The sequence below is a fragment of the Narcine bancroftii genome, chromosome 7, assembly GCF_036971445.1.
Source record: "Narcine bancroftii isolate sNarBan1 chromosome 7, sNarBan1.hap1, whole genome shotgun sequence".
Classification (NCBI taxonomy): Eukaryota; Metazoa; Chordata; class Chondrichthyes; order Torpediniformes; family Narcinidae; genus Narcine; species Narcine bancroftii.
Window position 1 is genome coordinate 162,407,677 of NC_091475.1, and position 17,435 is coordinate 162,425,111.

At 38.3% G+C, this 17,435-nt stretch overlaps 1 protein-coding gene across 6 annotated transcripts in view; it reads left to right on the plus strand.

Annotated features, from left to right (window-relative positions):
- The first annotated feature begins 392 nt into the window (after window positions 1-392).
- The window catches only part of LOC138739299 (interleukin-1 receptor type 2-like), a 28,279-nt gene continuing 11,236 nt past the window's right edge, over window positions 393-17,435 (plus strand). For 4 of the 6 annotated variants that reach the window (XM_069891081.1, XM_069891079.1, XM_069891080.1 and 1 more), the window contains exons 1-3: window positions 393-569; window positions 6,551-6,604; window positions 15,333-15,462. In XM_069891081.1, the coding sequence (XP_069747182.1) occupies window positions 476-569; window positions 6,551-6,604; window positions 15,333-15,462 (278 nt within the window). In that variant the 5' untranslated portion in view covers window positions 393-475. The other 2 variants (XR_011342153.1, XM_069891082.1) reach the window with 2 other exon arrangements.

The following is a 17,435-nucleotide window of genomic DNA, read 5'->3' on the forward strand; positions in this document are numbered from 1 at the left end:
AAAGAGTTGAGAGTTTTTGAATTCTACTGAAATAACAATGCGACGTATTTTTCAAATCTGTGCCAGGGGTTGGATAAGTTTCCTTAAATGGCCTGCTAAGAGTGAAACACAAATGTCTGCAGATGCTGTGATTGTTGTCAAAACGCACAGAAAGGAAGGGAACTTCAAGGGTTCCTTCAAGAAGAGCTCAGGCCTCAAATGCTGGCAGTATATCTTTTACCTCCTATGGATGCTGTAAGAGCAGCTTAGTTCCCCCAGCAATTTCCCCACAAATTGAATATAGTTATTGCTCAAGAAAGTTGAAAGCTGGTGTGGTTTTCTGTATTGCACAATTACATCATGTGTTTGTACAGAAACAAATCCATTCAGTACTTCCTCTGACTTGTGTGGAGGGCTCTGCTTAACCCTATCCATCATAAAGCTGTTGCGTCCAAAATTGGATTGAATCCGTAAAGTATCTTGTTCAGGCTGCAGTATGATTGTGTTATTGGCTGCATTTATTTCCTTGTCTCCATCTATCAGCAGTAGCAAGGTATGTGCTTCATCAGCACAGCACATAAATACTTCAGGTAAGAAATAAAAGCAGGTACAATTAATGCTTTTCTACATTAATGTTACAGTTTCAAAATATAATGGTTTGAAGCTTCTGCTTTCTGTAAAAATAGAAGTTGTGTAACTCAATGGAGCAAAAGACAATGAAAAGAATCTTTTTGAAATATTTCCAAAGCAAATTTAACTGAAATAGCTATCATTCTTCTGCAAAATTGCAGAATTAATACTAGCATCTACAAAATTTTCAGAAATATTCTGATTTTATGAAAAGTCTTAGAATATAAAGTCCCACAAAGGTCATTTGTCCCAGCCAATCCTTGACAGTAGTTACCTTCCATTCATACTTTTCAGACTTCCTTATCTGCTTCTAAAGCACAAGTCTCCACTGCTGCTTTCATCCCTATCTGATCTCATTTTATATGTATTTATTCAATTTGCCTCAATCATTTTCCTTGAGACTCATTCCATGCCTCGCCATCCTCTGGTTACTTTAGACTTGTCGATGATTATATTGTCGTCGTTATTTTTCCCCATGACACTCCGGACAGATGTTCTGCATCTAGTTTGTCAAAGCTTTTGCAATGTTAATATTACAGCACCCCTCAGTGCTGTCTTTTCTAGAGAATAGACCAGAAAGAAAGGAGGGATGTCTAACCTTGCAATTCTGGAATCATGTATGTTTTTTTTTGTTGTCTGATGCTATGATATCCACATTGTATAATGATGACCATGACTTTGCACAGCATTGGGTTTAATTCAACCAAACGTTAGATAGATGTTTCACATAAGTTCTCTAAATTTAAATTAAATTTAGACACACAGCATGGTAACAGGCCCTTTCAGCTCACAAGCCCATGCCACCCATTTAACCTACAACCCCTGGTATGTTGTGATCAGTGGGGGGAAAATCCAGAGCCCCCGGGGAAAACCACGCAGATACTGGGAGAACGTACAAACTCCTTACAATGTGGGATTCGAACCCTGGTCCCGATAACTGCCACTGTAATGGCGCTGCGCTAACTGTTAAGTTTCAGATACATCTCCCTGGAAATAAACATGATTACTTCGTTTGAAATTGGCTGCTACCCAGTCTATCATTTGAAAATATTTTGTCCATTTGTTCTTGTGGATTCCTTTGTTTTTTACGAAGATGCTGAGTGTCCACGTATTATTGATTAATAATGATAAGTTTGTCATGTACACAAGTACAATGTATATATTCAGTGACATTCTTTTTGCAGCCAAATAAGAATGTAAGATCATTCAACTACAATATTAAATTACCCTAGAACAGAAAGAGTTAATAAATATAAAGGTTAGATAAATTTCACAGTTATAGTTGATGCAAGAAAAAATGCTTTCAATGGTGCAGATGGATCTTTTCCATGATCCTGGGATAATTTATGGTTTGGATCATAAGAGGAGGTTCAAGATTCTGATAGTTGTTGAATAGAACCATAGAACTCTACAGCACAAAAACAGGCCCCTTCAGGCCTTGTAGTCTGTGCCAAACCATTTTTTTTTTGTTGGATAATAACTGTTCCTGAATCTAGAATTGCAGGATTTCAAGCTTCTGTGTCTTCTCAGAGGAGGCAGTGAGAAGAGGTTGTGTCCTGGATGATGGGAGCTCTTTATGAAATTTGGTTACCTTCTTGAAGTATTCAGTGGATGGGAGGTCGAACCTGTGATGGACTTAGCTATCTTTCCCACTTAATATGCAGCCTCCTGCAGTCCCAGGCACTTGGAATTACCAAACAGACCATGATGCAACTAGTCAGTGCACTTTCTACAATATACCTGTAGAAGGCCTGAATTTTCAATGACATGCCAAATTTCCTCTGACTTCTTAGTCTAGGTATTGGTGTGTTTCCTTCATGGTTGCCACAATGTGCTTGGTCTGGGAGAGGCCCTTCAATTTGGAGGGTTCCAGCTACTTGAAATTATTGTCACTCTCCACCTCCATCCTATCAATAAGGACAGGTGTGGGCTCCCTTTCCTAAAATCACAATGAGCTACTTGGTCTTAGCAAGATTATTGTGGCATCATCCAACCAGATTCTCCAACTCCATCCTGCCTCATCATCTTGATTCGTCATTTTCAATTTTTTGGCCAACAGTGATGGCGTTGTCAGTGAACTTGTTTCGGAGGTGAACTTGGCTGCACAACCATAATTGTATTGGGAATAAAGCAAGGAACTCAGCACATAGCCTTTGTGTTGATGGTCAATAAGGAGGCGGTGATGTTGCTACTCCACACTGAGTGGAGTCTCCTTTTTTCAATATTTAAGTTTTCCATACATGTATTTTTGACAAAATGATAATTACATAACCATATCAAATCCATTATACATGATTGATATACCCCCCAAAATCCCACCAACACTCTCCCTTCAAATAATAACCCCATGAAAAAGAGAAAAAGAAGAGAGGAAAGAAAGAAAAAGGGAAGAGAAAAAGAAATTAGTAAGGAAATAAAAAAAGAAGCAGATCTGACTGCCAAGGTATCATCACGCTCCACTCAATTCTAACCTTTTCAATTTTATTTATTTACTTATTCCAAGGCATTAACGAGGTTTGGGTAAAACCATTTATAAATTTATACCCACAATATGGGCACTAATTTTTTTTTAAAACCTATTTATTCCTTAAATTATATGTAATCTCAAGAGGTATACAACTATGTATTTCTGCATGCCATCTTTCCAAACCTAAATACAAATCTGATTTTCATGTCACTGCTATACATATTCTTGCACTGATTGGAGTCTCCTGATATGGAAGTCAAGGGACCATTTGCAGAGGGATGAACAGTCCTGATCCTTTAGTTTGATCATGAGTTTTGCAGATATGATGGTGTTGAAATACAAGCTGTTGTCAATGAGCTACAGCCGAATGTAGCCAATCTGTGTTGCAGCCAATTCAACATATAGTAAAGGGTCAGCAAGATGGTATCTGCAATTAACCCACTGTGGTGATGGGTAAACTGAGGTGGGTCCAGATGCTTCCTGAGATTGGACTAAATTTGTTTTACCCTCCACCCCCTTACTAAAATCCTGCTATGATGCCAAATTTCAAACATGTATTTTTAATCCCGAAGTTCCGTCATTGATATAAAATACGAACAATGATGGTTCCAGCACTCATTCTTGTGTAACTCCAGTTTCAACTTAATGCCACTCTAACGTACGACGCTTTGTTACTAATTTCTGCTTTCGGACTTGTAGCCAGTTTGCTCTTATGAGCAGCTGGTGGCCATTCATCATTGTATGATGTGGCATTTCATCTGAATCTGTTAGAAATCGAAGTTCAAAAAAAGTTGAAAGTTTGGATTTGTTGTCAGAGTACATATAATACAAACTTGAGATTTCTTTTCCTGCGGGGCAGGCAGAATTTCTACTTTAAGGAAAGGTAGAATGGCCCTCTGCATCCTACACAAAATCGCCGTTGATCGCTGGCACCAATTAAAATTAAATATTTTTAGAAATCTAAGTAATTATAAATAATGCACTACCCTTGCCCGCACATTGATTCCCTGAAAAGATACCAATTAAACCCAGGCAAGATCTTTGAAATCCAAGCTGGTGGTATCCTCATGATCTCTGGAATCATTTCCTTTTGACTGGACTGGTTTTATTATTCTATCAATGTAAATCTGACAGTTTGTACCTTTCTGAATGTTCTTCATAAATCCAACAACTGCATTCTCTATTTGTCAACTGGGCTATTTCACTGTTTTAATGTATGTAATAATGGTTCTGCTATCTCTTATATTCTGTAAAATATATGGATGCAATTCAAAGTGATCTTTTTAAGTTTGATTAATATGTGGGAAGTGAGAGTCAACACTAATTTGGATGAGAAATATTGCTTCTCTCTTCACTGATACTGTCTTAACTGCACAAATGCAAGCTCTCTCTTCAAGGACCCTCACATCAGGAAGGAGGTACAGGGGCCGGAAGACGAATATCCAATGGTACAAAAATGGCTTCTTCCCCTCAGTCATCAGATTTCTAAATGGACAATGAGCCACAGACACTAGCTCACTTCCTTTTTCCACTAATTATTGTTTTAAATGTAATTTCTAGCAATATTTGGACCAGTGAGGCTGCTGCAAAACAACAAATTTTGTGACGTGTTCATGACAATAAATTCAGATATAAAAATAATTTAAAGAAAATACTATGCTGAGTACTTCAAATTTCAAGATATTTTTAATATTTTTGATTAATTTTTTCTCTCTTACATCACCTTTTGATTCCATTCTGATCACCCCTTTTTAATCATAGGAATTACCGATAAATCTTTTGTGTGTTATTCTTTTTTTTCCCCATAGAATCTATTCCCTCCCTCAAGCTAATTCTATTTCTGTAATGCCTATTTATGACAAATGTTTTCCTTTGTTGCTTAGTTTATTCATGTTTCTTCAGTGAGTATATTTTCTTGAGTTCTGAGCTGTGTTTTCATCATTGTTTAACTTTTTTTGCTTGACGTACAACACAAGCCCAATTAAACCCAATTGATCCATAATCCCTGTATGTTTTTAAAGTGTGGGAGAAAACCAGAGCACCTGAAGGAAACCCACAGACACACGGGGAGAACGTACAAATTCTTTACAGATAGCTTTGGATATGAACACGGGATGCTGACACTGCAACAGTGTTGTGTTAACCGTGACGCTATCTGTGCTGTCCAATGAAGTGAGGCCTGGAATCAATGCAAGCCATTGTTGGCCTCTGTAGCAAAATCCTGTTGTTTCAAATTGCCAGGCTTGATAGGAATATTTGCAGGTGACACGACTGTGATAGGCCAGATCTCAAACTGGTGAAAGGGAATTCAGGAAGGAGGTGGAGAGCAGAGTGGCATGTTGACACTCTCCCGCAGTATCAGCAAAACAAAGGACTTGCTCATCAATTTCAGGAAATGGGGTGGAGCACACCTCCATCTATGCCATGTTACCATGGTGATGAAGTGGAGATGGTAGAGTTTTTTTAGGTATATCACCAACTATTTGTCCTGTACATTCTTGTTGACAAGAATGAGGTCCAAAGCCTCGACCTCCCTCAAAAAGCCTCACCACCTTTTACAGATGCACCGAAGGTATCCTGTTAGGATGCTTCGCAGCTCGGTATGGGAACTGCAATGCCCAAGACTACAAAAAAATCCAGAGAGTTCTGATCTCTGCTCAGGCCATTCTGAAAACCAACCTACCACTATCAATTCAATCTGCCCTTCCCACTGCTTCCGAAATGTAGCCACCATTTGAAGTGATCCCTCTCACCCTGATCACAGCCTCCAATCAGACACATGATACACAAGTTTAAAGATGAATGCCACCGGATTCTTTCCTGCTACTATGAAGAATGGTAGCACTAGAATCAAACTTTGTAATCACATATTTAATCAGTGGGTTTTAAAAAATTTTTTAAAAATTTTCACATTATGAACCATATTAACCAAAATACACACAAACATTTCCCTCTTGAATATACACAGTGTCATTTTCTCCCCTTTTTCCCCCTCCCTTCCCTCCCTCCTTCCCACCCCCCTCCCTACCCACTAAACATTCAACATATACAAAATATCAAGTGTAGTATCTGTCCTTATCAGTTTAATCAGTGGTTTTCAAGGGTAAAATTTCCTAAATTTACTTCAAAGAACTTGAGTATAGCATATTGTGAATTTTGATTCTACCATGTTCTGTCAACTTATTCTGTAACTAGAAAGTCAGGCTCCAATACACTATAAATTGCCAATCAAAGCACCCTGATACAGTAGCTTCAATACCATCTGATTTTACACCAAACTGAGCCACCTTTCAATGGACTATGACACAATCCATGTTTTTTTTTGTTCAATTCATTTAAATTCAGATTCCTGAGCGTTATGATCCATGTTTTCTTGTTTAAAAATAAATGCAACTTTTTTTTAACATCAGAAAATTATTGGCTTTACATTTTCATAAATTCTGATTTTCTAAACAAGTGATTCTTTTTTCACAGGACTCAGCATCCAAATATTATATCCATGCAATAATAGTATTGAAGCTGTAGCAGGTACGTTCATTCTCCATGGGGTAGTAGGAATACATGTATTGTACCAGCATATGAGTTGTTTATTCAGGACAGCAATTCCATAAGAGATTGTAGAAGTAGGCCATTCAGCCCATCGATTCTGCTCTGCCATTCAAATCATGGCTGTTATATTCTTCCTTTCAACCCCATTCTCATGCCTTCTCCCCATTACCTTTGCACACTCACGAATCGAGAACCTATCAGCATTCACATTTAATCTCTCCATCTCTTCAATGACTTGGCCTTCACTGCCATCTGTGGCAATAAATCCACAGATCATTCAGGTGAATAATTTTTTCCCCAACTTGGTTCTAAAGGGCCATACAATATTTTATTCTGAGGCTCTGCCCTCTCATCCTATACCACTACTGGAAACATATTAATGTCTACTTTATCTAGGCCTTTCAATATTTGATATTTTAATGGGACTCCCCCTCATCCCTTTGAAATTCTACTGAGTACATGCTCATAGCCATCAAACACTCTCATCCCTGGGATCATTCTCATAAATCTCTGGACCCTCTGCAATGCCAACATATCCTTTCTTGGATATGGACCCAAAACTTCTCAAGATACTCTAAATGTGGCCTCAGAATTATATCTTTGCTTTTATATTCTAGTTTTCACAAAATAAATGCTGATATTGCTATTGACTCAACTTGTAAGTTATCCTTTAGGGAATTCTGTACTATGACTCCCAAGTTCCTTTGGACCTCTGCTTTCTGAATTCTCTCCCCATTTAGAAAAATGTCTATGCCTTTATTCCTTCCACCACAGTGTATTAATTGTTAGTGAGAGAAGGCAGGGGAGTAGGGTTTAGTGGGAGAATGGAAAGCTGATGATGGAATGGTAGAATGGGCTCGATGGGCCAAATGACCTACATCTACTCCTGTATCTCATGGGCCCAGTGCCCTAGATTCTGTTTAAACCCTTGATTCCATGGTTGGTACATGAGTGAGATAGATCAGCAAGTTGAGTGGTGTCAGAGGAACAACTTTGCACTCAATTTAAGCAAAACTAGGGAACTGATTGTGGACCTTCAGGAAGGGGAAATCAGGAGAACACGAACCAGTCCTCATTGAGTGGTAAGGGTTATGAACTTCACATTCGTGGGTGATAACATCTCTGAAGATCAATCCTGGAGCATCCATCTTGATGCAATCAGGAAGAAGGCTCGCCAGCGGCTATACTTCATAAGAAGTTTGAAGGCATTTGGTATGTCACCAAGAAGTCTTGCAAATTTCAATAGTTGTACCGTTGCCATCAGATTTTTGAATCGATAATGAACCTACCTCACTTTCTCTTATTTTGAACTAATTTATTTGGTTTTTTTAAAAATGTAATTTATAGCGATATGTGGACCTATAATGGTACTTCAAAACAATGAATTTTGTGGCATGTTAATAGCAATAAATTCTGATTTGGGTCCTGTAGTGAGGGTTGGTGGCGTGAAGTTTTTGGGGCAATCCAACCAAGTTCTGGTCCTGAACTGAGGCAGAGAGAGTGAATCTGATTGTGTGCTATTTCTGCCCTGGAATGGTGCAGAGTATTAACGAGCTTCCAGATTACTCGTCCTACAGCACACATGTCAAACTCAGGCCCGCGGGCCAAATTTGGCCCGTGATATAGTTATATTTGGCCTGCAAGATCATATCAAATATGTATTAGAGCTGGCCTGCTGGCCGCCGCGCCAATATAGCGCATGCACAGCTAATACTACAAATCCCAGAATGCTTTGCAAATGCGTTGGCATCAGCCCGCTAATCGCCACCACCTCCTCTGTTTACTTTAGCATCTGTGACCTGTCGCCTAACTCATATGTAATAAACCCCTTACGAAAAATGGCCAAACGAAAGACAGAAAACAGGACCTTTCAAGAGAGATGGGAGGCAGACAATATGTTCATCATTTTAAAAGACAAACCTTTTTGTCTTGTGTGTGGAGCCAGCGTGTCTGTAGTTAAAGAATATAACACACGGTGACACTATGAAACGAAACACCAGGACAGGTATAAGGATCTGAACGAGAAGCAAAAGCTCCAGAAGGTGGAGGAGTTGAAAAGAAGTCTGGTTTTACAGCAAACTTTAAATTTTATTTCTCATTTGTTAATGCTTCTTCTGGAAAGAGTTTAACCAAAACTATTATTAAACATTTATTTTAATAAGAAAAAGTTTAACATTACATATGTTGAAAGAAGAGAAAACATGCAGATGTTGTTGAAAATTTTCAATAAATATTTAGTTTGGCCCACGACTTAGTCCAAGTTTTTAATTTTGGCCCTCTGTGAATTTGAATTTGACACCCCTGTCCTACAGGCTCTGAGCTGCTATTCCCTCCTTCAACCGTAGTATTTAAATTTAAACACAATAACAGGCCCATGAGCCTGTGCTACTCAATTACACCCTTTTAACCTCCAACCCTGGCACCCGGAGGAAACCTCCTGCAGACATGGGGAGAATGTGCAAACTCCTTACAGACAGCGCTCCATCCTCAACATTCATTGGAGCAACTTCATCCCTAACATCGAAGTACTCGAGATGGCAGAGGCCGACAGCATCACATCCACGCTGCTGAAGATCCAACTGCGCTGGGTAGGTCACGTCTCCAGAATGGAGGACCATCGCCTTCCCAAGATCGGGTTCTATGGCGAGCTCTCTACTGGCCACCGTGACAGAGGTGCACCAAAGAAGAGGTACAAGAACTGCCTAAAGAAATCTCTTGGTGCCTGCCCCATTGACCACCGCCAGTTCATTAGAGGGCAAATAATAAGTTATGTAACCAAGATGAAGAAGAACTATAATCAGTAAACAGAGCAGTTGGAAAGGGAAATAGTAAATATAGAAAAAGAATTAGCAATGAAGGAAGATACAACTAAAAGAAGAGAATTGGCAGATAAAAAAATAAAATATGAAACACTACAAACATATAAGGTGGAGAAGAACATAATGAAGACAAAACAGAAATATTATGAACTAGGGGAAAAAACGCACAAAATTCTAGCATGGCAGCTTAAGACACAACAAGCTAAGAAAATGGTATTGGCATCAAGGAAAAAAGACAAACAAATCACATATAATCCAAAGGAGATCAAGGAAAACTTTAGAGAATTCTATGAACAATTATACCAAACTGAAAATGAAGGGAAAGAAGAGAAAATAGATGAATTTTTAACTAAAATTGAACTATCAAAATTACAAATAGAGGAACAAAATAAATTAACAGAACCATTTGAAATAGTAGAAATACAAGAGATAATTTAAAAATTACCAAATAATAAAACACCAGGAGAGGATGGATTCCCAATAGAATTCTATAAAACATTTAAAGATTTATTAATTCCTCCCCTCCTGGAAGTAATCAACCAGATTGATGAAACACAAAGCTTACCAGATTCATGTAAAACAGCAATAATTACAGTAATACTAAAGCAAGGGAAAGATCCACTCGCACCAGCGTCATATAGACCATTATCATTACTTAACACAGATTATAAGATAATAGCTAAACTATTAGCAAACAGATTAGCAGAGTATGTACCGAAAATGGTAAATCTAGACCAAACTCGATTTATTAAAAAAAGACGCACAACAGACAATATTTGTAAATTTATTAACTTAATTCATGCAGTAGAAGGGAGTAAAGCGCCAACAGTAGCAGTTGCTTTAGATGCAGAGAAGGCCTTTGACAGAGTAGAATGGAATTATTTATTCAAAGTATTGCAAAAATTCAGTTTACCAGAGAAGTATATTAATTGGATTAAAGCATTATATAAGGGGCCATTGGCGAAAGTGACAGTAAGTGGATATATATCAAAGCAATTTAACTTAAGCAGGTCAACACGGCAGGGATGCCCACTATCACCCTTATTGTTCACGTTAGCTATAGAACCACTAGCAGAATTGATTAGAACAGAAAATAATATAAAAGGGATAAAAATAAAAGACAAGGAATATAAAATCAGTTTATTTGCGGATGATGTTATAGTATACTTAACAGAACCAGAACTATCAATAAAAGAATTATATAAGAAATTGAAGGAATATGGAGAAGTGTCGGGTTACAAGATTAACGTAAATAAAAGTGAAGCAATGCCAATGAATAATGCGGATTTCTCAAAATTTAAGAAGGAACCACCATTCAGATGGCAATTGCAAGCAATAAGATACCTAGGTATACAAATAAATAAAAATCTCGGCCATCTATATAAACTCAATTATTATCCACTAATGAAAAAATTACAGGATGATTTAGAGCATTGGAAAGATTTACCATTAACACTAATAGGAAGGATAAACTGTATTAAAATGAACATTTTCCCAAGGATATTATACCTATTTCAGGCATTGCCAATACACTTGACAGAGAAATTCTTCAAGGAGTTAAAGAAAATAATAAGGAAATTTTTATGGAAAGGGGGGAAACCGAGGATAGCACTAGATAAATTAACAGAATGGTATAAACAAGGAGGCTTACAACTGCCAAACTTTAAAAATTATTATAGAGCCGCACAATTAAGATACCTATCAGATTTTTATCAAACAAGGGAAAAGCCAGATTGGACTAGATTAGAATTAGATAAAATAGGGGAAAAGATACCTGAACACATATTATATAAATGGGATGAAAAATTGGTACAACATAGAAGTTCTCCAGTATTACATCACCTACTCAATATTTGGAAAAAGATTCATGTAGAAAGGAATAAAACAAATTATCAATTACCAAAAATAATATTGGCGCAAAATAAGTTACTCCCTTTTACAATAGATAACCTTTCCTTTAGAGAATGGGAGAAAAAAGGGATCAAAAGAATAGAAAATTGTTTTTCAGGAAATAGATTATTATCCTTTGAACAAATGAAAGATAAATACAATATAACTCAAGATACAATGCTGGCATATTACCAATTGAGATCCTACTTGAAGGACAAATTAGGAAGCAGTCTGAGGTTACCAGAGGGAAGTAACTTTGAATATGTGATTACAGATACAATGATAATCAAAAGATTTATAACAAATATGTATATTAAACTGCAAGAAAAGGAGAATGAGGAAACAAATGGTAAAACTAAACAAAAATGGGAACAAGATTTAAATATAAAGATAAAAAAGGAAACATGGGAGAAGTTATGTTCTGGAACGATGAGAAATACAATAAATACGAGGTTACGTATGATACAATATAACTGGATACACAGGCTATACATTACACCTCAAAAGTTAAATAAATGGGACCCAACAGTATCTGATAGATGTTTTCGATGTAAAAAAGAAATGGGAACAATAATTCATGCAATCTGGACATGTGAGAAAGTAGAAAAATTTTGGGAAGATCTAAACCAAATATTAAATAAAATTACAGAAAACAATATACCAAAAAATCCAGAGATCTTCCTCCTAAGTAACATAAAAAACAAAGAATTTGGAATTGATTTGGATGGTGCACAAAAAAGATTTGTTAAGATAGCTCTAGCCGTAGCAAAAAAATGTATTATGTCAACCTGGAAATTGGAAGATAATTTGAAAATACAACAATGGTATAGAGAAATGAATAAATGTATTCCATTAGAAAAAATAACATATAGTTTAAGAAATAATATTGAAATATTTGAACAAATATGGGAGCCTTACATGAAACACAATAGAGAAAACCTACCTGGGACATTCACTATCTAAATTAACGAAAGGAGAAGGAAATGAAAAGAATTGACTCAGTGGAATTTCTTGTTTATTTTTATTGAATGACAACATTGTTTGACTGGTTTAATGTATCCTAGATTTTGTACTTTAAATGAACGGGGGGGGGGGAGGTAGGGAGGGTGGGATGGGAGGAGGGAGGAGGGGGGAGAAAATGGCACTGTATATATTTGAAAAGGAAAAAGTATGTATCATAGTCAATGTGATTTATGGTGTGAAAAATAAAAAATTTTAAAAAAATGTTCTGTATAAGGGTGCAATTTAGATAGTCATCATATTGGCCACAAGACCATAAAATATTGCAGCTGCATAGTTGCGCGAGCATTGAGGAGGGCTAGTCACTGCTGGTAATGGATCAGTGGCGACACTTGGGAAATGTGACATGCGTGCACAGGGTCAGGAGGAGGAGAGAAAGAAGTGTCGCGGTCACCTGAAGATCTGTAGTGAATCGGTAAGGGAGGGGGAAGTGGTGTGAGAAGCTGCTGGGAAGAGGGTTGATGTAGAATGAACTAAAATGTCAACACAGATTTTTGCTGAAGACCCTTGAGTGTGTCCTTTTAATTGGTGGTGCGGCACATAAACCAGCTCCTCCAAAAGTTTGTTGGGTAGGGTGATTTGCTTTTCCAGGTAATAGTGAATTTCCTGGGGATTCATGACATGTGGATCAATAATAACAGTAGTGGAGCTCACAAATTACCCAGCCATCAAGCACCTCGTGCACGATGTGTGGGAAAAGTGTATGGATGTCACACTGGTTTTATCAGACACCTCAGGACCAAATGAACCAGAATGGGAATCCTTGATCCCAAAGGATGGGAATCCTTCATCCCAAAAGGATTACCTGTGAAGAAAAAAAAGAGCTTCTCATGGAATGTGTCATTTGTCCAAGTCCTTTAAACACCACTTATTCTCGATGCAATTGAAATGGATATTGCCTCAAAGCTGCAGGATAAATTGAATAATTCCAGTTGATGCAGCAGTCAATGTCCTCACAAGCACAAGTCTCAAGCAGATTCTCCACTGGTCAGCAGAAACATGTCTCAACCTGAAAGACTTTGTAAAAAAAAACCCACAGGAAGCCTTTTAAAATCAGAATGTTTTCTGAATATGGGAGTTTAAATTGTTTGGTATGATGTCAGTAATCTTCCTTCAGAACACTGCTTATTTTCTTTATTGAAGCTGTTTTTATTTCTGAACTTGGTTGATTAGTTAACACAAATAAGCATTGTTTCCATCGTGCTCAGTGCGGAGTCTGTATAATCAGTCACAGAGAGAAATGGTTAACAATCACATTGAGGGTTTCCTCAGCGAACGACAACTTCCTATCCTACTTAGCTACAGCATACTCATCAGCTGGGTTGAAGACTTGAAAGACAAATCAGACTACTCCATTTCAGAAGGGAATAGTTGGAACTGGACACAGCCTGGAGCCTCACCCTTCCTTCACACCTGCCATTCATATTGCCACCTTTTCCCCCACAGTTGACCTGAAGTAGGCTGGCATTCTTTATGAAGTTCCCTATCAAGATTTCAGTTGAAGTCTGTAAACCCAAAAGTGCTACAAACATTATGAGGACTCATAACCCTTTGAGCTAAATTTCTTAAAGCAATGGTCAGATAACTAGTCAGTGAATCACCATTGTTGGAAGGGGTTATATGGGCTGATTTTATGAGGAGCATAAATAGGGTGGACAGCCAGCCCCTTTTTCCTGCGACAACCGTGGGACATGCGTTTAACGTGAGTGGAGGAAAATTTCAGAAAGATGCCAAAGAAAACTATTTTTAGCCTGGAATGCTTTCCTGGTGGTGGAAGGTGATACAATGGGGCCATGTAAAAGAGTTTAGATAAACACATGGATGTATGAAAAATCGAGGGTTATGGGAAGATTGTTGTGGAGCAACTTCTTGGCTGAAGGGCCTGTATAAGGCTGTAATGTTGCATGTTCTACTTGTCATGATGAATTCCTTACGCAATCAACAAGCACAGCATTAAAATAAGTTTAGGGGAATTTGAAACATGAAATTTGATTTTAAATTTGGAATCCTTCCAAAATCAAAATTGGAAGAACATGAACTGCTACTGTGGAAATTATTTAAAATTTGTTGTAAGCCCCTGAAGTCAAAAATTGAATTAGGAGAATAGTTAAGCCTTGGCTTTGCAAATGAAGATCCAGGAAGGATTGTAGATATGGGTATGTCCTTCGACCCTACATAATGAATTTTTTTAGATAGAGTTCAGTGGGTGCAGTACTGGCCCCACCTTTAGACCCGGGGTTTATCTGCCACGGTCTAGCACGCAGGGATGGTGACACCCAGGTCCTTGGGTCGTAGGTGTTACATCAGAGTGCTCTTTTCCTTGATGAGGCTAACAAGCCCCATCTGCCCGGATTTGAAATCAGTTTTCCTTCTCTTAAGTTGGATGCCAACCAAGGCTAACAGGCCTAGCCTACCCATCCAGTTATACTGCTGGACACTCGGTCGCCCCATCACATAGCAAACTCATTGATAACAGGCAGGGTGGGACACACCATGAGAAGGTGTAGCTATGGATGCAGTAATGTAGAAGAGACCATTTGCAGTGGTCACGCAGCAATCACTACACCGAGAGGCGAGGTATTTTACATGCACTTTCCCTGGGTGAGCGGGACATCAGGCCCAGACCTCACCCACCTTCCCCCTGCCCCCTCCCCCAAGGAGAATAGTGGCTCCAAATCACAATGTCACATTGCTCAAAATGTAGATTAATGTGTTAATTCCATTAACTGTCCATATATTAAATATATCACTTATCACTGTCATTGGGGGGGAAAAAAAATGGCTGAAGCAATTTTGAAATCAAATTGTTCCATTCTATCTAAAATTAAATCACGCAAAACGTAGACATATCACAGGTTAATAAAGGCATTGGAGGACATGTTTGTAACTATCGAGATGAAACAAATGGAATTGGTAATTATATTGATGTTATCTAGTTTCCATCCAAATCTTTTTAAAATGTTTGTTTAACTTTGCAGGCTCCAAACTAGAGATAACTTGCAGAGTATTGGCTGAACTTCATATGGGTAAAATATTGATGTACTGGTTGGCTAATCATACGTACATTGAAGACTACAGCAAAAGCAATAGAGTTAAAGAAATTAGAACGTATGTACCCTTCTGTCTAGTAACCTGCTCCCATGATGGAGCTTGGAATATAGTGCTTTGGGAGTTTGCTGTTGGGCGTATTGTACGGCTGATTGAGTGTAATTGGGTCTTCAGTAATGGAGATGCTAATATGGGAGAGAGCACTGACATTGGTTTGCTTATCCTTCCAATAAACTTTAAGAAACTGGCAAATGTGTCTCTGATCTAGATTCTCACAGGCCAAGAGACCTGTAAAGGAGCTGGGTTTAGTTCAACTCTCAGCCTTTTCAACACCAATCAGTGGAAGCCATAATTCATATGTCCTTAATGTGATCTTGACAGCAGCTGAAATGCAGTTGTAAGAATGTTTTGATTGATCTCTGCCTCATTACAAATGTAGTGGAAAATGAGTAGGTGAAGACACACATCAGCTCAGTGAAGGACTTGCCAACAGGAGATGAAATCTTTCTAAGGTTAAAGTAACTTCAAAGTTACACTAGTAGCAATAACATTTTGAATGAAATCAGTCCAAGTTTTATTGCATCGTGATTGAATAAGTCCACAGATTTCCAAATTTTATTTAACAGAGAACATTTGCATTGAAAATTCTGCAGTAATGCTGTTTATACAAACACACAAGCAATCTTTAAAAAAACACTTAGATGTTTCATGCATTTTTTTTAAAAGAAACCTTCCACCATGGGACCTTGGTGCAGTTTGCACCTTGCTTGGATATACCCTTCAATATGTCCTGTCCTAAGCTGCAGAGGATGAACTGACAGATACCCATGCCTGTAAGTGAGGCAGGTTACAACACATGTAACTAGCTATCACCTGCTACACTGTGTTTCTCCCCTACCTTCCATCACTCACCTTATTTGGACGTATGCTTGATTTTGCAGAATTCCTGAAATGTCATCTAGCATTTGCATTCCATGGATGATACGTGACCTGCTGAGTTTCTCCAGCAGTTTTGTCTGCTGCACTAGATACCGGGGCATGTTGTTCACATTATTATTTTTTGCACAGACTATCGCATGCTTCTTCCTCATTGAGGCCTGGATAACAGCTCAGGATGCTGCTTGGATTTCAAGCTTTCTGGAAGGAGTGCACAAGCAGAGGTGCCCTCTCAGCACCCTGGCTGTAGTCTGGTGCCTGGTGGAGAGTCTCATGATACTGCGGTTGTGGAAATTTTCAATTGTGTCCAGCTGTCGCACTCATGCCTACTGTAATGAAATGCTTTCAGAGGTTAGTCATAGCCAGTATTAACTAATTCCTAAGTAAAGACCTGGACCCACTGCAATTTGTCTACCACCACAATTATTCCACAGCAGGTGCAATCTCACTGGCTCTCCACTCAGCCCTGGATCACCTGGACAACAGCAACATGGAGATCAGGCTGCTTTTCATTGTCTGCAGCTCAGATTTCAACACCAGCACTTGTCGGACTCTGGCTTTACCTTACTCTTAATTTAGTCTATGTGTAGTCTGAGTCCAGCGTGTTCTCTGAATGAAGTGATAGGAGAAGGTATTCGGTTCAACAGTCAATTTATTACACAGCACAAGAATAAAACTTAACAGAGCTCTGGGTCACTCATTAGTTCATAGGTCACCTGCACAGTGAGCTACTCCCCAAGACTGACCCCTATTGTCCAGTTGGCTCAGTTTATATAGATCAACCTTATCATACAGAACAAAAGTTGGCTTCCTTTGCTAGATTTCATTATCATACAGAACAAAAGTTGTCTTCCTTTGCTAGATCTTTTTGCATAAGGGTTATCACAAGTCATCTCCTGTTTTGCAGATATCTGGGGTGTAGCACTCCCATCTTAATCCTCCAGGCCAGACTATCCTGTTGTATTGATCAGAAATTAATTCATCCCCAGATATTTCTAATCACCATTCTGTTCTTGTCTGGCCAATTTCTGCTGTTCTCTTTAACACCTCCTCCTGCCTTAATCTTCCTCCTAGACTGGTTTTCCATTCCCTTTGTT